Source organism: Osmerus eperlanus, chromosome 10 (assembly GCF_963692335.1).
Source record: "Osmerus eperlanus chromosome 10, fOsmEpe2.1, whole genome shotgun sequence".
In the NCBI taxonomy this organism is placed as follows: Eukaryota; Metazoa; Chordata; class Actinopteri; order Osmeriformes; family Osmeridae; genus Osmerus; species Osmerus eperlanus.
In genome coordinates, this window is record NC_085027.1 from 9,014,659 (window position 1) to 9,040,091 (window position 25,433).

A 25,433-nucleotide genomic window follows, 5' to 3' on the forward strand; every position below is an offset into this window, starting at 1 on the left:
GACAAGTTGGCCTAATGTTTTAATGATCTTTTATGGTTTTATTATTTTTCTAGACAGCATGTGATCACTTATTGCAAGAGGAAAAAAGCATTACGTGGGAGCGGTTTGGATTTAATCTTTGTTGAATATAGTGCAGTCCTCCAATCAAACGATGGCACCAATAGCCTAAGCGTAGGAGGCAGGGCGTTTTGGCGAGCTGCTGATATAAAATGCGGAATTTGAAAGTCGTTCTATATATTCTGTTATTTTGCAGTGAAAGACATTGACCGATGTAAATGGATTGATACTGATAGCCAACGAAGAGGTTTTGTAGCAGAGATTTTGTTACTTTTGGACTTTTCACTTAAAAGTTGAGCACAGAAACAATGAATGAAGTCAATGGAAGTTGTTTGTTGAACAAGTCATTGACAGAGGATAACCGTTTCAGTAACCTGGAGGATATCGACGTGACAGCGGACGGTAGTCCGGCTTTGAGGTTCCTTATCTGTATCATCTACTCGGTAGTGTGCGCTGTGGGATTAGTGGGCAATTTACTAGTGCTCTTCTTTATAAGAGTTAAACAAGAGAGAAAAAAATCCATAATTAACTTTTTTGTTCTCAATTTAGCGGTGACGGACTTCCAGTTTGTGTTGACGCTGCCGTTCTGGGCAGTGGACACAGTTCTGGACTTCAGCTGGCCGTTTGGAGACGCCATGTGCAAAATCATTCTCTCCGTCACAGTTATGAACATGTATGCAAGCGTTTTTTTCTTGACAGCGATGAGTGTGACCCGATATTGGTCTGTTGCCTCCGCTTCAAAAAACCGAAAGAGACTAAACCCGTGCTCTGTCAAATGGGTGTGCGTAGTTATTTGGGTATCAGCAACAGTTGCTACTGCACCTACCTCCATATTTTCTACGGTGATGAACGTGACAGGGGAAAAACTCTGTCTTTTGAAGTTTCCCGGTGGACAATATTGGTTAGCAGTGTATCATGTTCAGAAAATACTATTTGCCTTTGTATTACCCATGGCCATCGTCTCAATAAGCTACATAATGCTTCTGCGATTCATCCGCTGTCGTAGTATGAAACCAAACAATCCCAAACGCAGATCTCAAGTCACTAAGTCTGTGTCAATTGTTGTTCTATCATTCTTTCTTTGCTGGATGCCTAATCATGCTATCACTTTCTGGAGTGTGCTAGTCAAATTTAACGTGGTTAATTGGGATCAGTCATACTACATTGTTCACACTTATGTTTTCCCGGTGACAGTCTGCCTGGCGCACACCAATAGTTGTCTAAACCCTGTTATTTATTGCCTTATGAGAAAAGAATTCAGGAAGAAATTGAAGGACTTAATTGATCGGAGATAGAACATTTTAAGGCACCTGTGAAAATGGTGAAAACGCACACTGGTAAAAAGAAAACCAGGCGCAGAGCCAGACGCACGGCTGATGCGAAATGTCACAAAGTAGCCTATAGGCTGTAACGCAGACAACAAGAAAATAATGTTTGTTAAACATTGTATTGTAATTATATTTAATTAAATGTACATGATTTGATTGATTTTAGTAACATGAGCATGATGAATAGCCTGCTGTGACTGTCAATTCGTGAACATATGTAGCCTAAATGCATGCCCCATGGATTGACCAAAGTGTTCTGAGTGATTGTTGTCTTTATCTTATTTAGGTTAACTAATGAATGCAACATTATGACATGCATACATTGCCTGTAAAGTATTTCTGTGCAACGCGTCGCTTAATTGTATTCATATCAATTAGCCTAACTATAAGGTATGTCGACTGATGTAGGACATTGCATTGCAAGCTGTAAAATATGAAAATACATGCTTTTAAAAATACAGTTGGACTAGTTTGTGATGTCTGTCTGCATCACTTATAGTGAATTCGGGTAATCTGGGAAATGTTGTGCATGCATTTTCTCATGGGAGCTCCCTGTGACACCATACCAACCAAGTATTCAGGGCACTACACTGCGACCGAAATGGTCGCATTTGCGACCTTTTGAAATGCCATTGCGACCGTAATTTTTAATGGGTCGCAAATGTATCACTGATTATTTTTGTGCTTACCTTAAGTTTTAGGCAATATGCTATGATTTATTATGAGCATTTGTTAAAATAGTAGGCTAACGTGTATTTTAAGAATACGTTTTAAAACGTGCTCTGAGCATTCAACACATCAAGTTGGCTTTAGCCCCGCGTCAAAACAAAACACGAAACATTGAAGCTTCACAATGAAGGTATGAAGCACGTGAAGCGTAGAGACAGGTAGGGCCTACATATCCCATAACACAGCAGCACTCTTGGCATTTTGGCATTATTTTTCCTTAAGAGTTCAGGAGTCTGCCCATCTGTGCCTCAACCATAGCATGTTGAAATCTAAAATAAATTCATTTTGCACTTCATATTGTAGGCCTACTGTATTTTCTATTGCAGTAAATATATCCCAATCAATGTTAAAGAAAACAAGAAGGCAAGAAACCTGTATGCAATACAGGTTCATTATTGTTCATTAATATCCAGAGCGGCTTACTATAAATAATGTGTGCGACCAAATCATGTTTTGCGCCATAACTGAAAAAGTTAGTAGCGCAAGTGTACAGCACTGGTATTGTGATTTCAGTCACATATCCAGGCTAACATCCAGGCTAAACCTAGAGTAAAATGTATATGGACTACACATAAGCTATGTCATAGGATGGAAAAAAACGAACTGGAGTTGAGGTGTCCCACATTACTGGAATCGTTGTCTGATGTCTGCTTCATTTGGGGGGTGGGGTGGCAAAAAACATGTACAGTTGACTAAGAATGCATTGAGTTTACTTTACAAACACTGTAGGCTACTATGAATTTAATCATTAATTTAATCGTGTGCAATTGGAGTAGCTTGTTGTATTGTGTTGTTTGATGGCCATAGGGCCTATTGGTCACCTGACTGACACACACAGCAAAGCTATGCGTCGCTCGAATGACGAAGGTGGCGCGCCCTCGCTTGTGTTGTGTCTGGAAGAAATGGAAACTGGCAATGCACGAATTTGATCATTCAGAGATCCGAACAGTTGAGTCTGTGAATGGCGCCAAAACAAGACCCTAAACCTAAATTTCAAGAAGGTGGGTTTGATTTGTTATGAGTTTTAATATGGGGTAATTGATTCTTCCGCTTTGGCCCTGGATCCTGCATCCTGCTAGAGGACAAAGAATTAGCAGCTAGCTTGCGAGGCAGTCGTTAACTAACTGTGCTTCTCTCTGCGATTATGGAAGCAAGCTTTTTTACGAAACAGAATCAACCATGACCTGTAACATACTAGCTAGCAACTTAACCCAGCTATGTATTTGTTGTTGTAGAACATAGTTTTACGGTGCTAGTGGTGGCTAAACCAGATTAAAGCTAGCTATGCTAACCTGCAACGCATAGATGCCAGTCAAAATGTATTAGTTAGAAAAAAGCAGAGCCAGATTACTTGTCATTACTGTAGACAGCCGTTTAATACTAAGATCATCTATATTCAATTATAGCTTGCATTATTCATAGCTTGCGTTGTTCGAGATTCTGTGTTGCTAGTTAGAGCTAGGTACCTACATAACCTGCTTGCATACTAGCTATCAAAACAAAAGCTGGCAAGGTAGGCCATTCTGCCCCCTGTGTTGTGGTGAGTAGCTAGTACAGTAGCACAAACAAAACGACAAAAAGGATGGATAAACATGGGAAAGCGTGCACGCTAACATTAATAATCATCCTGCTACTTTTTAATCATTCATCTTTTCTGCATTTTCGTCCTTGTTTTTAGGTGAAAGAGTTCTGTGTTTTCATGGGCCATTGCTGTACGAAGCAAAGGTGAGCTCACCCTAACCCATTTGAGAGCATTAAAACGAATTCATTGTAAAAGCAATTTTTATATTTACAGATAATAATTAACTTTGCCTTTGTTTTATTTTCGATTAACAGTGTGTGAAAATCAATATCAAGGACAAGCAGATAAAGTATTTCATTCATTATAGCGGATGGAATAAAAAGTAAGTCTCCTCTCCTTCCCTTTTAAATATGTCACAATACAGGGCCATAGAAGGCCCCATCACTTGTCTAGTTAAGTGAGCCACATATTAAATTAACTCTGTGTCAAATCAGTACTTTAGATATTTTTTCTTGAATATGATGCTTGGTTTCTTTAAGCCTAACATTTAAACAGTTTATCTATGGATGTTACCAACACGGTTTAATTTGTTTCAGCTGGGATGAATGGGTTCCTGAAAGCAGAGTGCTCAAATATGTGGACAGCAACCTTGCGAAACAAAAAGAGCTTCAAAAGGCCAACCAGTAAGTCCATATATATTTCTTGACAGACATGGGGTTTGTGAAAGTTCTATAAAAATGTACTGTATTAACATCAATTCACAGCCTGTAAATGCAAAAATAAGATACAATATGTCAATATCAATGTCTCCTCAGAAATGCCGATGATGACTCGAAGATGGGAGAACATAAAAAGTGATTGCAATTAGTTTGTTTCCTCTGTTTGATTTTGAAATATAATTACAGCACATACATTTTGCTACTTGTTGCCTGTGAGCCTTATGAAGGCCTTGCAAAGGTCAACAAAGAATATTGCAGATTTATTTATTAAGTTGAGTTAAATATATCAGTAACAATACATGTAGTCATAAAAGGAACAGCATATGGCATGGATGATTTGAAATGAAAGAGCACAAGTCTTTATGACAAAATCATATAGTAGGATTTGATAGTTTATGGTCTGGCTTCCCTCCTGTAAGTAATGAATGTTGTGGTGTTCGTCTCTCCTTCAGGGATCATTATGTTGAAGGAAAGATGAGGGGTGTAGCACCGAGCAAGAAGATACCAGCTGTGCAGCAAAAACATGTTGATCTGTAAGTTTGGCAGGGTTCTTCCTTTTTTATTTGAGACTTGGTGTTATAAGATGTACAAAAGGTAAGACCTCTAAAAATGCTTTTGTTCCTCCCCAGGAAAGCGAAGAAAACGAAACCGAAGAGTAAGTCAAATGTGGCCACGTGGTCGTAACCCCTTCTGAAGATCTGAAAGTACTTCAAATAAACCATATATATTTTTTAGGACCTGCATTATACTGTATACTCCAACTATCATTGTTTCCATCTTTTTTAGCACCAGGGGCTGGTGAAGGCACCAGCACTGGAGAAATGCCACAACCACCACGAAAGAAAAGGGCACGCGTCGACCCTACAGTGGAAAGTGTAGGCATTTTTTGTGTGTGTTGGGGAGGGTGCGGCTGGGCATTTGCTGCATTTTCAATTCTTCATGGCTGATTTATCTTCTGTAACCTAATTATGATTCCCTTGACATTTTCTTTTTACCAGGAGGAGACTTTCACCAATCGTGTGGAGGTAAAGGTGAAGATCCCAGAGGAACTGAAGCCCTGGCTGGTAGATGATTGGGACCTCATCACCAGGCAGAAACAGGTTAATATTTGCTAAGGATTAGCCACCAATCATCACATACGTCCCGATGGTTGTAGCTTGTCAGACATCGCATTACATAATCATGGGCATTAATGAAGACAGCAATCTTTTTGCTGTCATTAGTTTGTCAGAGTTTGTAATAGCTTGGTGTTAAATAATTGTTGATTTTGCCTTGCCTGCAGCTCTTCCACCTGCCCGCTAAAAAGAACGTAGAAACGGTCTTGGAGGACTATGCAAATTATAAAAAATCTAGAGGAACGTCAGACAACAAGTAAGAAAAACTTGTATTTCCTGAACTCAAGCTAAAATAGTTTCCCTTACCAGCCATGATACCCAATGTTCTTCAGATGAAACGGTTGATGCCATAATTTGGCTTTGTTTCTCAAGTTAACCAGTTATCATCTGAAATGTAGCAGAACAGATTTTAGACACTACAGTATATTACACATAATTGAATGTGGTGAACTACATTTACTTCTACTAAAAAGCTCGGTCACAAAAGGCACCTTACTTTGAAGTACCCTCATTCCCACCAACAATTTGATGTATTAATGGCACTTAGCACAGGCTTTTATTGGAAGCAATTTACCATGAAGAGTGCACATACATTTACAGAGTATAATCCAAGCAGTTCTTCAGCCCACTGCAATTGGTGGCACAATGCCTCACTGCAGTGCCACTTTAAGCTCACATAGGAAATTTAAACTCCCAGGTGAAAACTCTTCAGTTGAATATCATGTTTATTGTATACCTCTTGCTCCTCGCTCAGGGAGTATGCGGTGAATGAGGTGGTGGCGGGGATCAGAGAGTACTTCAATGTCATGCTGGGCACTCAGCTGCTGTACAAGTTTGAAAGGCCCCAATACGCCGAAATACTGGCCAACCATCCAGAAGCCCCCATGTCCCAGGTGTATGGAGCCCCGCACCTGCTCCGACTTTTTGGTACTTGTCCCTGTACACACACACCAAAAACACACTTTGGCACCCTCAAAAGCTTGTACATATCGACACACAAAAGACAAGCATATAGACCACCATGCCTATAAAGAAAATCTAGACCACAAAATCTTCACTGCAGTTACATCTTACAATCCAAATGTAATACGTATTTGCACTGAAGAAAGTGCTAAATAATTTCCCCCTGTATCCTTGCAAGTGCTTATCAGAAATCAAATATAAAAGTGCTTAAATAAGCAGTGATGAAAATTGATTACTCTTTAGTGCAAATCGTTCTGGATTTGATTATGATAATCATATAATTATTTTGAGATATGCAAATGACCAATGAAGGACACTAATAGCTTTTAATTGTTCATCATTCAGTAATTAGGTCCTGTTGAACCTAAAGTATTTTGGAGTAAGGTGTTTCATAGTATTCTCCCTTAAGTGCTTCGCGTCCATGGGTTGAAGCAGAAATAAAAAAACGTTAGCATTTACCAGTGCCTCAAATGACAGCCCAAGGTCCCCAAGGTATTAGTCTGTTAATGAAAGCTGCAGAGCTATAAATGCCTCTTTCAGAGGCTTAAACTGCAGAATGCAGCAAGAAGCAAAATCCCCCCATGGCAATGTATGAGCATTTCAGAAAATAAGGATACTAGTGGAATTGTTTCTGACATAGGTGCTCCATGTCAGCCTGTGAATCATTATTGGATTATCAAATCAACATGTATTTGTAGTCCTTTTTACAAGCAATGTCACAGAGGGCCTCACATACGCCCATAGAACTGTCCCTCAACCAACCTAAACCCTCAAGGAAGACAATGAAAAACTCCCAGAAAAACTCACTCGAGGAGAAAAAATGGAAGAAACCTTGGGAGGGATTATCCTAGTTTCCAATTCAGTGAAATTGAATGTGCAAAAGTATTTACAGTACTGAAGTGAGTGAGTGTCGACCATAAATAGACATTGAGATGTTTTTTGTAAACAATCCTTGTATTGTTACATAAGATATTTTATGTCAATTTTCAAAGCCCTATGCTTACTGTTGCATATTGCACTTGTGTTCATTGTACAGTGCGTATTGGAGCTATGCTGGCTTACACACCTCTAGATGAGAAGAGTCTGGCTCTGCTTCTCAACTACCTGCAGGACTTCCTCAAGTAAGACATCTTTCCTCAATTGCATGTCAACTAGTTGAGTCAAGCTAGGCTTTGCACCATTTGGAATAATTATATGTAGAAACTACTGTCTCACTGTTGCAGTAGTAGGCCTGCTAATGGAAATGGTACTTAACTTGTCTTAATTATGTTCAAGTCTGTCCAAGAAGTACATAGTACAGGAATTACAAGTACCTTCACTGACCTTCTCAATTAATTTCTTTTGAAATAAGGGTGCAACATAAATTATATATGCATGTGCAATTACCCCAACTAAATTCTGTTAGTATGCCTTGAACAAGTATAACAGTAACTGGTAGGGCTTTAAATCACGCAGATAGCAAATTGTTTTGTATTTTCCTGTTGACCAATTTCTCCTTATCTGATGGCCACAGATATTATACACTGCCCAAAAAAAATTAAATTAAATTTTTTTGAGCAGTGTATATCAAGACTAACCTCATTAAGTGTCCAAATGGAGTCTGCATCAGAGCTGTCATTAGTCAAATCTGATAGCTGTTGTGTAGCCTGAAACCTGGCTTTTTATTTAATAATTGGATATATGTTCTCTCAATGTTCTTGCTGTACCACACCATTAATTTCAAGAGCAATAATAATGAAGTTGTTTTGTGGAATGTCATTCTAGGTATCTTGTGAAGAACTCCTCAACTCTCTTTAGTTCCAGCGACTACGAGGTGGCACCCCCAGAATACCACCGCAAGGCCGTCTGAAAGCTTTGAAAGGATGTTCCTCCACTTACGAGACTGCTGCCTCCCAGGCCACTTGTACAATAACTATTTTTATGTTTTTGAGTGGAAAGTTGGACTACATTTTTCACTTGAATTTCTTTCCAGAGGTCCCAAGAGTTAGTTTTGGCTTTGAAAGGTGACCCTGTGAAAAACAAGGCTGGAGTTGCTGTCAGCCATTACTTTTTTTGTCCTGTCATTACGAAACAAACAAAATGGGCATGTTTCTCAAGCAGCTTTTTGATGTTAATGTGCATTCCATTGAATCAGTCTCATTTATTGCTTGCAAGAATCGAAAACTATTTTTTTTTTCATGGGTCCAGTATTTGTCAGAAAAACAATGCTCATGCTTAGTGAGAAGAAATCTTTAGTGGATATGTTATTCTGTGTTTGTTTGCCATAATTTTGTAATAAAGACATTTCTACACAATTTCACCAATGGCAAATAACTTGCCATTTTGTGCCAAGTCATATTTTTTATTATCGGAATCTTTGATAACCCTAGCCCATTGGAAATTGTCCAGATACCTTAAATACGCTTGATATTGATGACCTTTCTTGACCTGAAAGTTTTTACTTGACCAAATGACATTTGAATTTTAAATATCTTTACTGAGTACCTAGATGATGAAAAAACAATACAAATTATGTTAAATAGAATTTTAAAACATCATAAAATGTCCACTTTCATTTTCATGTTGTTGCATGGCATTATTGACCACAAACTAGTTTGCTGAAATGTACTTGTGATAAGGAGGAATTAAAGGGAATTAATGACCAATGAACCTATGAACAGTTTACATACTTACACTAAATGGTCCAAAGTATGTAGGCACCTGACTGTCACACCTATATGAGCTTGTTGGACATCCCATTCTTCAACCATATGCATTAATATGGAATTGATCATTATCCCTTCTCCATCAAACTGTTGTACACTGAAATAGAGTACAACTGTACACTACTTCAGTGTAAACATTGGGCACTCTCCTCTGGTATGTAGCATTATCCTGGCATCAACTACATCCAGATTTGCTGGCCGTAATTACAGAGCAGGGATCCATGATATGACCCTAGATTTCTATTTTGAAGGTTATTTGCTTGATTTAACCTGTTTACAAAGGTTTTTTTCTGTGGACATCCTATTGCAACAATTATGTCATATTGGTAGGAAGGCAATGCATACAGGTTCAATCTACTAATACTAATTGTGAACCTATGGCAATGCTATGAGTAATCCATGGCAACACTGTTGCTATGAAAACTGAGAGCTACACTCCAGACATAGATAAATGAGAATGTGTATGCATAGCAGTATAACTAGAATCTTAATGTAGGTAAAGTCATTATATGGTGACTAATGTATGTCATACATTTTATTATTTATTAAGTGTTTATATTAATGTAACAGGAGACCCTTTAATGTTATAATAATGTATTTAAATTTCTCACAATCAAAATAGATGAAGAAAATTATTTAACTTTAAGTAGTGCTGATACTGATGTTTTTTTTAGTTTTTTTTTTTTTTTACTAGTGAGCCCTTCATAGCATCATATGTTTAGTTTCTAAACACACATTTTTAATCACATTTTCATACTTGTTTCATCACAAGTATATTATGGCTCCAGGGCACATTTCTAGCACAGGCTAATTTTCAGCATGCAAATGAGGATTTGAAGAAAAAAAACTAAAAACAAGGTACTCTGTCTTGTCTAATTTGCTTTAATTGCTCGGTGTTATAACTTCCACTAGGATACCTAGGGGCAATCATGACCTTTTGTGGGTCCCCAAGAAAATGTATTTCCTTTGAGTTGGCTGATACTGAAAAAATATTGTCCTTTTCCTTGTTCTGTGATTCATTTTGTTCTTGCATGTGTGCATTGTGAAATGATGTTGTACAGCCACTAGCCTGTTTAATTCCTTGATATTTTAATACTGAAATAGTATGCTTCCTTATCTTGGAAGTAACACAGAATTGTGCTTATTCTTTGCTTATTATGCAAGATACATTTGTAAATGGCAAGACATCTCAAAGTAGCAGGGCCTTTGTGCACATTTAGGGCCAGAAGGGGGCAACCTTTTCTACTTAGTTACTCTATTGGTGAGGTGAGTCAGGTGGCAGAGCGGATAGGGAATTGGGCTAGTAATCCAAAGGTTGCTGGTTCGATTCCCGACCGTGCCAAATGACGTTGTGTCCTTGGGCAAGGCACTTCACCCTACTTGCCTCGGGGGGAATGTCCCTGTACTTACTGTAAGTCGCTCTGGATAAGAGTGTCTGCTAAATGTAAATGTATTGTTTTTGACCTTGTCATCTGTTTGTTTTGTACAAATGATAACAAGGCAATTTAGGTGTTAGCAGTGCCTCTTTTTAATTACCATTATCCCTTTTGCTTTTAGATAGGCCGGTTTTTGTTTTCCTTTTTATTGAAAATGCTCCTTTGATGTGAACAGGACATTCTTACAGATAGCTGCAAACTTGTTTGATACTGTACATAGGCCTATACACAGTCTAAACAATTCCTCATAACTTTTGTGTGCTTGTCTTGAATTGGCTCCTTTTATTACGTCAAACCATATTTAAAATGACACGTATAAATGATCGAATAAGGCAAAGCAAAACAGGCCCTACAGTAGCCTATAGACTTATCCCGCCAGTTTATATATTTCTGGCCGGATCCTTCCACCCTCAGGTAAAGATTGACGTCACCACGCTCAGGTTGTCCTATGCACTGTCCCAGGATATCTAGCCTCAACTGCTCAAAAGTACCGATGCCTCATCGAACAAGGAAGTTCCTCCCATCAGAGCGGATTGGTTTAAAACTAGAGAGTGTTGCGCATATTTGAGTCTCATTGGCTTAGAAAAGGTCAATTTTGAACAGGTCCACTGGTGAGGAGTCAGGTGAAATCGACGTCCAGTGGTCAGGAGAGATTTAAGTTTATTTGATTGCCTAAAGACAACGTTTCACTCCCAGATAGGTAGAATTAATCTCGGCGATTCGATTTTTAAAGTTCAATAACATCATCAAACAAGAAGCCACAATGAAGAGTCTGAAGTATCGACTGAAAAAACACGAGGTTACCATCACAGTAAGTTCATTTTTTTCTAAGCGATGGAAATGCGATTAAAGTAGCTTTTCAACATAAACATAGTTTACATTATGTTACACCAAGGCTATTGTTTAATGGCCTCTATAACAATTCTTAAAACAATGTTGTAAACAGCTGTCATGAAACTTATTCGGTCCAACCCAACTAAATCCCAGGAATGTTAGACATTAAAATGTCGTACCACTTCGGGAAGTAATTGTTGTCGGCAATTGTAGACCATTGATTTCCTTTTTTACGTAGTTTAAGCTCGACATCCAGTTGGCGGTGATGTAACTGTGCCGAGCACTCAACTGTGCAGAATAAGCAGTCCCATAAAGAAGGAGCATGTTTCACTTATCAATGCGCTGAAGTAGGCCGAATCTTGTTTCCTGATTCTTTTCTTATGCTGGCCCTTTACTACCTAGATTTTGCTAATCAACGACTTAACATTGGATTGTCCCCACACAAACTATTCCCCCCCATAGCAGAATAGCTTCTTATTTGCAAAGGGCTGAATGTCCAAAGTGCCTTCATTAGATGTGACCATTATGATCCTACTAAGTGCAGCAGTAGCTATGTGAAAAAAAAACTGTAGACAGTGAGAAGCCCTTTATCCCTATAGTAGCCTAATTACCATGATAAAGGCACATGAACACGTTTTGGGCCAAATCCAGAAAGACAAGTATGTTTTAGGAATTCTATAATGGTGGCTATTTTGTATGGCAGTTGAGTTGCTTCAGGCCTTGTAGTATAAGTTTCAGTCATGAATGAGATGTTGGAGATGGAGTACAGAAAATATAAACTGTTGAATGTAGTTAAATTGTGCAAATCTGTCATCAGTTACTCATGGCCTCAGGGTGGGTGAAACATGATTGGCATTTAAGCAAGGTTTTCATGAGGGATACATGTGGACGGGACAGTTGCACATTGCCGTATGTGTCAATGTCAACTGATGGTCACACGTTGCAGTTTAAACCATGGGCAGCCCCAAAATTTTATTACATTCACCCCAAGCAAGGTATGTAAAATGGTGATAAGGAAAGACAGACTTTGTGTTTTACATGCATAATTTCTGTTAGTTTTCCACCCATAACAAATTGAAAAGCACAAACCAGTTTCAAAGCAAGTGCAATTGTGTTGCCTGTGGTCAAAAAGAAACACACCCACACCTTTTGAGTTTCTGTTTTTTGTCATTTGAAGTCAATAGTCATGATGAGACATATGGAAAGAGGGAAATGTTGCTAGTGATTTAGCAGCTGTGAGTATCAGAAGACCGTCTGGAATGAGAACAATAGTTGAATCCCATCCAGACTACAGTCACTTTAGGATACCTTCCACTAGTTGTGCAATGTATTTTTTTCCACACACACTGCTTTTTGTACTGGGCCTAACGTAAGATTTTAAGGATTTATTTAAGGTTTGTGGGGCAAAGGTAGCTGTAGGCTTACTGTTTACACTCCATTTTGACAGAGATTCTCTTGTGTTTGGACTAAAAGGTCTTGCGTTAGGGTTACCTACTGTAACTTTTCTGAGGTAAACTACTTACTGTCAACATTAAGTGGTTTCCAAACATTTCACACTAGTTCTTGGAACATCATGTCCAGGTAATTAAGTGTAAAGTGCTTGATACCATATTTTTACAAGATTGTTATGGAATTTTTCATTGAAAACAAACCCGAATGTTAAGCAGGCAGCTCAAACATTCAAAGGAATTGCAAATGTCTGATTTAATCTGTGCCAATGGATGTGGTCAATTGGCCACAGAATGAAATAGTTTCTGTATGACCCTCAGTGATTATTTGGAGGGCATTGGATGTAAGATTCAAGACTCTCCAACTTTGTAGAATCCTGTTGGCCAACACACAAACCATAACAAATGTGTGGTAGGCATTGTGCTTTAAACATATTTTTGAATTTTTCATTCATTTTTAGCCTAAGTAAAGTGTGACAGGAAAGATATAGAGACAGACGTATAGAGAAGACAAGCAGCAAAGGTCCGAGGCTGGATTTGAACCCAGGCCACTGCGGTAAGGCCTCAGCCTACATGGTCTGCGCACTTATCTAGTGAGTTGCCGGGGCACCCAAGGCATGGTGTTTTATTCATATTTTTGTTAAATTTCTTGTTGTTTTTTTTCTTTTCTTTTTTTTTTACAGAGAACTGTTATTTTCATGAGGTTTCCTATGAGGTTTTCACATGGAAGCACATGATGCGGAGTATAACTGTGGATCAGCTTCTAAGGCCTAGCCATTGGGAGAGTTCAGATGAAAAGGGCATTTGTGCTCAAATGCCCCCACTTTTTGTTATAAGCAATTGGTCTTTGTGCTGCTTTTGGCCTTGAATTCCAATTTAAGTTTAAAGAGTATTTTATTGACACCTCGCTTAAAGCTGTACTTGGTAACAAAATTGTGTTGGTGGTCAAACGATATTACATTTTTTGTATATATGCTATTCAGGATATTCAAATTTGAAGGTAAACATTTGCTGACTGAACAGGGAAGCTTGTTTTTAAGCCATATGCTTATTTTTCCATGGAGATGGGTTATGTGGGTTTTCAAGGTGTCAACTCACAACCTAGCAAACCAAGGTGACCAATGCACACTTTATGGATATAACTTGAGGTCTATAAGTACTAGGAATTAGGTAATGATATGCAGCATAATGTATAATAATTTGACATAGATGACGATATAGCCTAAGGTGTGACTGTATGTTGAAAACTGGATAAGTATGATTTTAGGGTTACTGATGTAGCCTAGATGCTCTGTGTTCACTCATCTGGTTGCAAAAGGTTGAGTGCAGTTACACAGTATAGTAGTTGCCAAATTTTACAATGTAATGTTGGATCTTCCATAAATCACTAGATGTCTAATCTCAACACAAATGTGACAAACCAAATGATACTGATGTAGACTTCAAGTGAGACGACAATAAAGCTTCAAGTATCAGTTGCCAAAGACCACAGGTTAAATTCTTCTGAAATTCTAGGATTTTGGCAATTATTGTTGTCTTTGTTTTTATGTAAATTCATTATTATTAATGAGGAATTTCATGATTATAAGATGATTTAAAATTATACCAGAGTTTTGATTGAATATATTTAATAAATTCAACAAACTGACAGAAGAACTTGTTCATTAATCTAACCATAATAATGAGTTCAAGGAATATTCATAATGATTGTTAAAGTATTTGCCACCAATAGAAATATCTGCACTGATGCTTGCATTTGATAGTATAACATGCCATGCAAATGTATTAAATGTAGGTCCACAACCATAGGGACCACATGCCTAAATCCTGGACCTACAGAAAGCAACATTTGGGAAATGCATTCTGTTTTGGCCTTGTGGAGAGGCTTTTCCTGGAAGTGAGATTTCGGTGACAGGTCCATGCTTTCTTTCTCTGGTATTGTTGTTTGCTTTGTTGTTGTTGCTTGCCTCTAGTCTTGTCCTTCCCGTCCTCCACTCCTGCCCTGCCTCCCCCCACACAATCTTCTCCTGGTCCCCATGGACAAAATGTCTGAAAGAGACTTGCCCTTGAAGTGGGATCTTTTTACAGCACACAGAGCAGTGAGTGGGAAAGATGGTGGTGATGGTGGGTGGTGGGCGGGGCCAGTTCTTTTGTGGCGATGGAGAAACCTCTCAAATGTTTCAAGGTTGTCCCGGGAAATGAAACAACAACTAGAAAACTGGTCATGAACAGATACTTTGGTTACCTTTCTGTCTAGCTACTGAACAGACATTAAAAAAAGTGGATCCCCTCAGGGTATCAGAAAACAGATTGAAGAAACAAGTAGAGGAAATTGGATTTCACAAGGTTTCTGGGTTTCTCACTATTGAAGTTTTGAATATTGAAGTATGGACCTCTGAATGTAAGTATGCCCACTGGAATGTTACGCTCAGTCTGAAGTTTGCCAGAATGTGGCAGTGGCTATAAACTCCTGAATGACTTTCTATCAAGTTTAACAGCTCTCAGTTCTGCCTGGGCTGAATGGCTGACCCCTGCAAGAGACAGAGGAGCCCACAGACATGCAGGTCACCTTTTCAATGAGTGGGGAGGTGAAGCTTTCTGACATGCCAAACTCACCAGGCATGATTATCCTGCTGTTGCCACTGATGAAATGTGTTCAGAGTTAACCTCTCCCTGTGTTTTTGGGACTCCATAAAATACACTATTTTCACATCCACGAATGTGTGGTTTCTCAGTTCTTTGCCATTATTTGTCTCAGTTTGTTCCTGGTCAGAGGTCTGGTTGGCATGATGCCTCATATCTGTCCGGGCTCTCCATATGGGAAATCCCCTGGCTTCTCCCCCTTTTTATTTCCACATGATATGACAAGGAAACTACTGTATTAACCCAGGAACCCTATTGTCTATCCCTTTCTGTTTTTTTTCCTCTTCTCCTCTCACCCGCTTTCTCTGTGCCAGTGTTGGAACACAGTGCTATCAAGAACAGCCCCCTTCCCCCTCAAGAAGCTTTGGAGTGAATCGATACATTGTTGTCCCAACAGAAGTAGTCTTTGGAAGGTCCTGTTTAGGGAAGTTTTTTTTCCTGATAAAGGCTTAGATTCTGAATGCACAGTTCTCCTTAAACAAAAAACAAATCCTGATGCCTCAAACCATCATCTATGTAGGCCTGTGTAAGTCACTACACAGGCTATTTGGTCTCATTTGTTTTATTCCAAATGCTCACTTTATGAAAATATTGTTTTACATTTCCCAAAGATTCCTTCACAACCACCATCCCCACTGTGTGCATTAGATCTCATTAAGCCTACATTAGCACAACTAAAATGAATAATTAGAAAGATATTTTGCGTGCTGTGAGAATATCTGTCTAGCTTGACCTTTTTGAAGTTATTCATTCTTAATAGCGGTTGAAATTGGTGTCCTAAATCATTTGTCTCCCTGGTTTATTGCAATGGCCTAACTGTTGTTAGGTTACTCTACCTGGAGTTAATTAAACAAATAAATGAGGAATCATTTATCAAAATCATATCCTATATTGTATCAAATAGCATGTAATAGATTAAGTATGCTTTATTGTATAATGTTTAGACTTTGGGAACTGGTTAATTTAAAGTAATTTTTCACAGGTAAAAAGAGAACACTACATGGCATAACAGGCTCTAATTTTCAGTTTAACGATTTTTAACAAAACATTTGGTTTGGCCTACACTAGTAAATATGCAGTACGTGCTGGATGGCTTTCTTGTCAAAACTTATTGTTAGAATAACAGAAACTCCCCCTATCCATGTTCATGTTCATTAGAGGCAAAAACAACAGCTTTATTTGCCATGTTGTTAGCATTGGCCGCAGTGGAAAGTAAACCCACCATGATAAAATCAAGTGAGGTTTGTTGTAGAGGTCACGCTCAACTGGACTGCACAGTAGCACGTAGTTGAACCCCTCAGCTTAACCATACTCCAAACAGTGTGCCTTTTAGGATTAACGTCTGGCTCCACCGACTGACCATGAAGTCATCCCCCAGTAGACTGCTATCTCATGCTGTGTTGGGATGTGACGCTCAGACCCTGGGGGGGAATAGATAGATGGAGGGATGGCAAGGGAAGGGATGTGGGGGGATGGGTGTGTGTGCTGGATGTGAGGTGGGGATTACCACTATTGGGGGCATTACAGAGGCAAGGGGGACCGGGGCTAATCTATGGGCTCCATCTGACGTCAGCACTGCACACACACACACACACACACACACATGCATTGGGTGGAGGCATGCAGAGCCACATGAGCACAAACACCATTCTGCTGATGACAGACAAACTCTGGAAAGGATACCAGACAAAGCTGATATGCAGAAAAAAGAGACTCGCTCTCAGAAACACTCAAGGTGAGAGCTCATTCCCTAACATGGATTGAATGCTAAACAGCAATCAAATCAAATGTATTTGTATAGGCCCTTTTTACACGCAAGCATGTCACAGAGGGCTTCATATACGCCCATAGAATTGCCCCTCAACCAACCTAAACCCTCAAGGAGCAATCCTTGCATTCTCTTCAGTTAGGGGGCCCATGTTTTGGTATTTGCTGGGATTTTGTTGTGACTCACACAGTGCTGCCCTCTGTTGAGGAGATGGAGACACACCATGGTCAGGTCAAGGCTCTGAAGTATCCAGAGATTAGTTTAACACTGGGAAGTAAAAAAAACTCCAAGCATACTCTGCATTATTTATGTTCATATGTTGGCCAAAATGTATTCTGGACATAAACAAAATGCTGTAGCCTGGCATCATATCGTTAACATGTTGAAATACTTTTTCAGAAGGTCTGTTGACTACATCTATCAAGTGTAGTAAATAATGACTGGTTAGCAAGTCCATACTTGTTGAGCATCTTCTTTGCCGAGGAATGTTTCTATGCCAATACCAGTTTTCTTTACACCTCATCAACAATGTCTCATTTGCCATAGTTGAGGTATTTTTATAGTAAACTAATCAGCATAAATGTAAAAACTGGCTTAAATTAAATGTCTTTACATAGATGTTATTTACGTCATAGGTCTTGAACAACATACAGTTTTTATTTTCTTGTGGAAGAAAGCACATGCATATCTGGGTGTGTAAATGCCATGACATGTAGCTCCTGGCAAAACAATGATCGTCGCCCCGTGTGTGTACCCAAGCACCAACATGCCAGTCATTTCAACACTACCAAATGTGGGCATGGAGAAACAAATGACGCTCAAGGAGCTTCCTGTACAATGGTTGGTTGACCTCAGCAACTCCTCTCTTCATGTTGTAGCCCGTGTTTTAGTGTTCATGCCCTAGCCTGAAGCATGGAGACCACGCCCCCACACATCTGCAGCTCTGATATGTAGGTTATGGAGAAAGCTCAAGTCACCGATACAGAAAACATCAGTGGAATTATTGCATGGAATTTTTTTACAGGAGAGTTTAGAGTTTTTTTTTTTTTTTTTTTTTTTTTTTTTTATATATTTCTTGTTTTGGCTACAGCTGTCTGACCCTGTTGCTGGGTGAGGGCTGTGATCATTGGTGGCTGGTGACTTCATTGTTAAGGCACTTGTATCTGTAGGAGCAAACGATAAAAACAAGCATGCATCAATGTGTTATTTTTTGCTTTAAAGATGATAGTAGTAAGCAAACAATAATGATTAATTTACCATATATATTTACACTCAAATGCTATAAAGTGGAATTGAAAATGAGTTTTAAGTTCATCACACCACAGAAGAATGTGTTGTTAACTACCCATCCAAATTTGAATGAAAAAAAACAGACAAGTATGTAAAATTAGGATGTATTGAATTTAGCTACACTAGCTAAATCAATTGCAGATATTAGAACAGACCTACCTGCAGTCTCTGAGTGTTTTATGCGTTCATTACTTTGTCTTTGCATCGTACCAGCTGAGTAACAGAATGCAACCGTCTGTGACCTGATGTAGATGGGTGGCTGTGACGTAGATAGGTTGGGGTTTGCCCCGCCTATACAAAACCTGAGCTGAAAACGGAAGAGAAACTGTTCAACGGTCTAACTCCACATTTCAGTGCAACAAAGTTTTAGAGCTTTGCACATGCTTTCAGCACCTAATTTCACACATATATAATCTACTGAAAGGAAATAATGGAATTTGTTTAACAGCATCTTTAACTACCAAATGTGTAAATACACAATGACATACTTCTTGACAGATTTCATTCATTTGTCAGCCGCTGTATTCTTGCCAAGCAGGAAGTGACTATACAGTACTAATAAAGCATTCTTGGCAACCCTCCTTCTCCAGACCTTACAGCATCTATGGCTGGGCATTGTATTACTAGTGATCATCCACCTGTATCCCCTTCATCCTTATCTTCCTCATCCTCATCATGTCTGTGCCCCTTTCATGCATCAATATCACAGAACTGCCTGGGAATTAAAGATGTCCTTGGCAAAAATATTGTGAGCTCCTTGATTTGGAAGCTCACTCGTCCGTTTCGATTTTACTTTCATTTAAAAGAAATAGGAGGCTCACATGCCCTTATTGTTATTCCTCTCGGTTCTTTTCAAGTCAGACTAGATTAACGCCTTGTCAGCTCCGTCATGGCTTTTTATGTAGCTATGCTTAGCTGCGGTTGATAACATATTTATAAAGGGTTCTTTCCAAAGGCTGTTTACCTTGCTTTTCCTGATAAGCTACTAACTTATCTCCAACTGTCATTTGCAAGACATAAGGGCTGATTTGATATGTAGCTTGGAAACTGTTGATGGAAAAACTGGCTTGAATCTGACTTGATTTAAGTTATTTTGCTACCCCCTAATCTATGTTTGTTTATTGTTGACACATCATTATTAAATTACAAGAATCAACCTGTACAGTATGTGTGCTCAACTAAGTAACTTCCAAGTCAATATCATGTCTACTTCAAATACTTAAAAACCAGACTCCTCTTTAAAACTTCAACTATACCTTCAAATGGAGGTTTCTGAAAATGGGTTCCATTATTTCATGGACACCTGTTTTATGATGTCATGCATTTGGCAAAGAGGTCAATGTGGCAGTTGGCCATTGGGGAGACAGCAGATCCCTCGACCTGAAGTGGAAGTCGGAAGTGAGGAGAAATAGCAAGGACGAGTCCTGCCCTCTGGGTCAAAGATCCCAAAGAAGAATGTTAAAATGCAGCTGGCCGCCGCCTTTAGAGCCCATCTTGGAAAAGCCCTTGTATGTAGTGATGCATCTCCAGTTTACCTCAGGGGCTCTCACTCACTAATCGACCTTCGGAATCCTTCAATATCTTCAGACAGTTCTATATTGAGTCACCCACCATCTGTCTGGGTATTTGTGTAGAATACCAAGCTAGAATCACTCTTGATTATTGTGCAAAATAATCTTTTACGTTTCTAATATTTCAGGTTGTCTTTGAGGTTTTGCTCTCAAGGTTGTTTTTTGAAGTCATGTTGTTGTGGTTGACTATTAATGGGTTAGTCTTGTAATGGGTTCTAGATATCTTGGAAACAACCCTTTTCAGTGTTTCCCCTAGGTTTTACAGCTTTGGGGGGGGGGGGGCATCTAGTTTGTTTAATAAAAAAGCAAGCTATAGACATGTTTTATAGGAAAGGTGACCTTAAATGACTTATTTTGTGATCTGGCGCTAAAATAGTAATAATTTAAAAAAACTTGACCTTCCAGGGGGGGTGGGGGGTGCCGTTGGGGGGGTGGGGCGCCCCCCTAATATAATGGTATGGAAAACACTGCTTTTTAATGGTTTTGGAAATGGAATCAACACGTATTGTTGAATAAAGCAGGTACCCGGACAAAAATGTAGTCTCTGCAGTTTACAAATAAAATGAGACTACAACCCCCGACCTCCTCTTCTCCTGATGTAAGAATCTCGTGGGGGTGGGGCCTCGCAGGCTGTCACTCACCATTGAGGGGAAGGTGGGTGGGGGGTGTCTGTCTGAGCCTGCCCCCCTTGGAGTCAGCTCTGCCCAGTGAGAGTGGCTCTTTCTTTAGCTGCAGGCAGTGGCGGCTGCATTCCACCACTTAGGTGTCTCTCCCCACCCCTGGAAACTTGGCCCTTGGTCGCCAACTTGCTAATTAAAGCATCAATTTGCCAGCTCAGTAATGACAGATTCGTAGTCCATGCTTTCAGTCTTGCTGTGTTGCTCTCGAGCATGACTTCTCAGCCACACTGAACCCTTTCTGACGATGTCACGGGTGTTGCATAGCCTTTAAATGCTTAGGCTATTACACCATTTCACAACTCCTCAAATCAGTTTAATGCATGTTTTAATCTTGCAAAACTAAATTCCCATTTTCTAAACGGGTGACTAGTATCAGCAATCTACCGTTAAGTCTGAGAGAAAATGGGCTGCAGCTGCTACCGCTAACAGGAGCACTACTCAGGCTTTTCCACTAGAGATGTCCCTTCACCAGAACTGAGTAATTCAATATATGTTTAGTGAAATAACTGTCATAATAAATGTTGTATTGTTAAAAAATGCACTAAATCCAACCGTAGTCCAATATATTAAAGTACATGTGTTTGATTCGGTTAGGAAATCGGGCTATTAATCAGAAGGTTGCCGGTTCGATTCCTGGCCGTGCAAAATGACATTGTGTCCTTGGGCAAGGCAATTCACCCTACTTACATTGGGGAATGTCCCTGTAACTGTAAGTCGCTCTGGATAAGAGCGTCTGCTAAATGACTAAATGTAAATATAAACCGTTTGTGCGTGGGTCAAGGTAATTAATTCTAAATACCTCCATTATTAGGGCTTAATTGTTTTCTGAAAAAATGTAATTTGTTGAATCAACAAGTTGCTTTTCAGTTTGTATAGGTGCTTTCATGAAATGTTTTGGTATTTTAGGCCATTAACATGAAAATTGTCAGAGCTGTCTACACTAAACATTGTCATGTTTAGTGTAGATTATGGTTTTCCCTGCCCTTGCCTTTCGCTGCCTGATTGCCTTCACCTGTTTCTTGTTGAGTTTTCGGTTTGCTCATTAATGCGTCCTTTCACCTGGGACTTTGTTTTGTATTTAAGTCCCGGTTTTGCAGTCAGTCATTGTCGGATCTATTTAGATATTTACTTCTATGTCTATGTGAGGATCCTGCCGTGTTCCTGTTTTATTTAAGTAAAGTTCTTGTTATCCTGCATGTCTCCTTACATTTACATTTAGTCATTTAGCAGACGCTCTTATCCAGAGCGACTTACAGTAAGTTCCCCGGACATTCCCCCGAGGCAATTAGGGTGAAGTGCCTTGCCCAAGGACACAACGTCATTTTGCACGGCCAGGAATCGAACCAGCGACCTTTTGATTACTAGCCCGATTCTCTAACCGCTCAGCCACCTGACTCCTTGCGTTCTTGTCCATGAATGTTCTTGTTTTCCTTCAGAGTTGCCTAGTAAACTCTACACTTTACGGAGTGAATTCTTTACTGGATGCCCCCTCCTTCTCCACTCTTTGCTTTTGTTTATTGTTTTTTCACCCCCAACTCCCCACTTATTTTTGAAAAGCACAATGACAGCTTTTGCTGCCCGTCCTTGATAGGTTGCAGCAATCACAGATGCTGGTTGGACCACGTCCACTCCAGTGAGATATTTCGACTGGCATGCAGCTCTGTTTGTGTAACAAGCCAATATGTGAACACAACAAAAGAATAATGGGTCCCCTCAGTTTGAGGCCCATTCCCCCCTCCCAGGGTGATATTTTTGAATTTGTGTTGAGAGGTGACGTTTAGAGAGTTGCTAGGTGGAAGAACTTGTGAGCTCCGATATCCCCCTCCACACCCTCTCTCTCTGTCTATAAATAATCCTGACTGACTTGCTGCTTGTTTACATCAGAAAGTATTGTTAAGATATCAGCAATGTGATAAATTCTCATCTGAATTTCCATTGTTAGCTGACACTAAGGCCTATTCTGTTCTGAATGCAAATCAAATCCGTGCGGGTCCAAACCACAGTCAGATTACAGATGTGTAAAATCACTGTTGCTAAGCACCAAGCGGAGTCTCTCAGCTTAGTTTCACAAAGCAGTTCATACTAGCTTTAAATCAGGTACTGCCAACGTGTGGAGAATCAGAATGACCAGCCTGATTTTCATTTTTCACCACTCAGACATTGGAGCAGGTCACCGGATATGTTTGTCCAATGATTTAATCTGTCAGGTGTGTCTAGCAGTAGAGAGAGGGCAGGGATACAAAGGTGTCAGGATACGATTTAGCCTGTGGGTATGGACGTCATGAACCGGTGTCAAGTGTGACCCTGAGGGGGGGGGGGGAGGGGGCAGCAGTGGAGCCATTCTTGGCTGTGCATCCCAACTCCAATATGATTGCTTGTGTACGCTTTGAAAGTGTTTGTGGATAAGTACAAATCTGCATCAAATCGATACAGAAATCTAGATCTTTTACATTTGTTTTCATTTGCTTAATTTCCTGTCTAAATATGAAATATTTATATATATATATATCCAATTGGTCCCATAAACTGCATCAAAACCAAAAACATCACACAGGCCTTTTTTGGAGATATTTTTTTAGATATTCTATGCCCCCAGTTGGGTGCCTTTGTCTTCACGATGTGTGAGTTATTTTTTTTGCATGGTCGGGGAATTGCAACGCCTTTCTGTTAACGCCAGTCTGGCAGCAGCTCGTAACCTGAGCACTAACCCAGCTAATACAGCCCTCAACCCTCCTATCCCTCAGTCTATACCCCCTTTTATTTTACACCTCAACAGCAAAAAAAACATGACGTCTTCTGTTGGAAATAGAACTAGACAGTTAAGTTTGATGTTCACCACGTACATTCAAACAGGGGAGGCGGGTGCAGTGCACTCCCAGACAGCTAATTGTAAAAAAGCTGACACCTTATCCTGCTACCGTGTGGCAGGCAGGGATCAGCGCCTGTGCCTGCTGCTACATCGCTCAGTTTTAGACAGTGCCATAACCTGTTCAAATGTGCAAACCTTAATCTCCCGTCTCTTCATAGGCCAATATTTTCAGATGCGGGAGGGAGAGAGGGGTGGACACCAACATCGTTCCTTTCTGGCTGGCCTTGTTTTGGGGGGGCATCCGTGATAGACCCACACTATTACTCACGGTGCAGGCATGCACAGAATGTATTCTTAGCCCCTGTCTTCCTATCAGTCATTGGAGAAAGGTTGAAGGGTCAAAAATTTAAGAGGTAACCAGTCTGCGGGGCTGTCTGCACTGCCGCTGTTTACCGGGGCGCAGGGATATTTTAAACCTGGGAGAGCTCACATATTTACCCCAGAGGGTTGAGCGACCTTGCCATTTGGTAGAGAGGACGACGCCCGAGGAACACCCTGTTCTGTGGAGATAGTAGCAGGCAGGCGTACAGAGAAGTCACACCGGGAGTAGAGCCACTAGGAGAAAGGAGTTGAGAGAGAGAGAAAGAAAGAGAAATTTCACCGATCTCTGTGTAGAGAAGAATATAAAGTAGAAGAAAGGAAGTGAATGAAAAAAGAAGAGAGGAGTAAAGAGGAGGACTGAACGTGTAGAGGAGAACCAGCCAGGCTGAGTTGACACTACCTCAGGGGAGGTGCTGCAGTAGCCAGCCAGGGCTGGTCCCAAGGCTGGCAGGGCTGGCCCCACTGCTCTCTCACCTCCACCTCTCCTGTACCGACGCCTTTTCTTTCTTTCCTTCAACTCCCCTGTTCAGACTGCAGTGCAGTGATGAACTCGCAGGCAGAACCATTCAGCTGCTGGGGTGCATTTAGACAAGTCTTCTGGAACTTTTCCTTCTTGTCCACCTCCTCAAAGTCGAGACGAGAAAGCTAGAGGAGCCCTCGTTTGAAAAGAGGAACATCCCCTTGTTCTCCTTCCCAAGCATTCTAGATTTTGTATTAATTTATTCTTATAAACCGGAACCATGGCATCATTCGCAGCATCTTTCTGCAAAGACCAGTTGCACTCACCCAAAATGAGTCGCTGGCTGAAATGCACATCCGTGTACATAGTAGGTATTCCACCGCGTTTCGTAAAACTTGTGACCATGACTTGTTCTGAACTTTTTGGAGGCAAAGCCACGTGAATGGCTTAGCTACATCCCAAAATCTACAGTTATGGAATGCGTAGGAGCTCATTATTTTGCCTTAGAGGCCTAATAGTTGCTAGTTTTGATTCAACTGTTTACTGAATGTAATAAGTTCTGGTGGTGATGGGATTTTTTGGCAGTACAACACAGAGAAACATGTAAAAAATAAGTCAAATAATGAACTTGGACCAGATGTTTTATTTACTGTTGAAATGCATTATTGTTGAATAGAAAGGTCTTATGTCTGTTTGACAGAGTAATAGAGCATGCTGCTAATCATTTTGACGGAATATGAAATGCTCAGTAGGCACGACCAATGAGTATGTCTCTCATATTTATTGAGCCTTCACACCACTCACAGAAGTCTCAATGGGTTCTGAATGTGTGGTTGTGAAACATAGACAAACCGTGTCCATCTTTGAAAATCGCAAACTGGTTGTAACTGTTCCGACTAAATGTATGTCAGGCTGGGAGGGGGCGTTCATGGTATTTACACTTATGTTTGTTTATCTATTTGAATAACTCTCCAT

The 25,433-nt window shown here is 40.0% G+C and overlaps 3 protein-coding genes across 4 annotated transcripts in view; all 3 read left to right on the plus strand.

Annotated features, from left to right (window-relative positions):
• Positions 1-172: 172 nt before the first annotated feature.
• Positions 173-1,735, plus strand: rxfp3.3a1 (relaxin family peptide receptor 3.3a1). Its single transcript, XM_062471321.1, has one exon. It carries the CDS (start codon positions 366-368, stop codon positions 1,350-1,352), a length of 987 nt encoding a protein of 328 aa, XP_062327305.1. The 5' UTR covers positions 173-365; the 3' UTR covers positions 1,353-1,735.
• Positions 1,736-2,905: 1,170 nt separating this feature from the next.
• Positions 2,906-9,074, plus strand: LOC134028018 (mortality factor 4-like protein 1). Of its 2 annotated transcripts, none has more exons than XM_062471320.1 (13): positions 2,906-3,115; positions 3,793-3,839; positions 3,951-4,018; positions 4,236-4,319; positions 4,452-4,490; positions 4,808-4,888; positions 4,985-5,010; positions 5,142-5,230; positions 5,354-5,455; positions 5,638-5,726; positions 6,225-6,397; positions 7,470-7,554; positions 8,198-9,074. In XM_062471320.1, the coding sequence occupies exons 1-13, from the start codon at positions 3,076-3,078 to the stop codon at positions 8,280-8,282; spliced, it is 1,008 nt and encodes a 335-aa protein (XP_062327304.1). In that variant the 5' UTR covers positions 2,906-3,075; the 3' UTR covers positions 8,283-9,074. The 2 variants fall into 2 exon arrangements, with proteins under 2 accessions (XP_062327304.1, XP_062327303.1); XM_062471319.1 differs by having other exon boundaries at positions 2,912-3,115; positions 4,233-4,319; positions 8,198-9,071.
• Positions 9,075-11,164: 2,090 nt separating this feature from the next.
• The window catches only part of uacab (uveal autoantigen with coiled-coil domains and ankyrin repeats b), a 52,944-nt gene continuing 38,675 nt past the window's right edge, over positions 11,165-25,433 (plus strand). Inside the window, exon 1 of the mRNA XM_062471796.1 lies at positions 11,165-11,385. Coding sequence (XP_062327780.1) covers positions 11,338-11,385 — 48 coding nt within the window. The 5' untranslated portion in view covers positions 11,165-11,337. The remainder of the gene's footprint in view (positions 11,386-25,433) is intronic.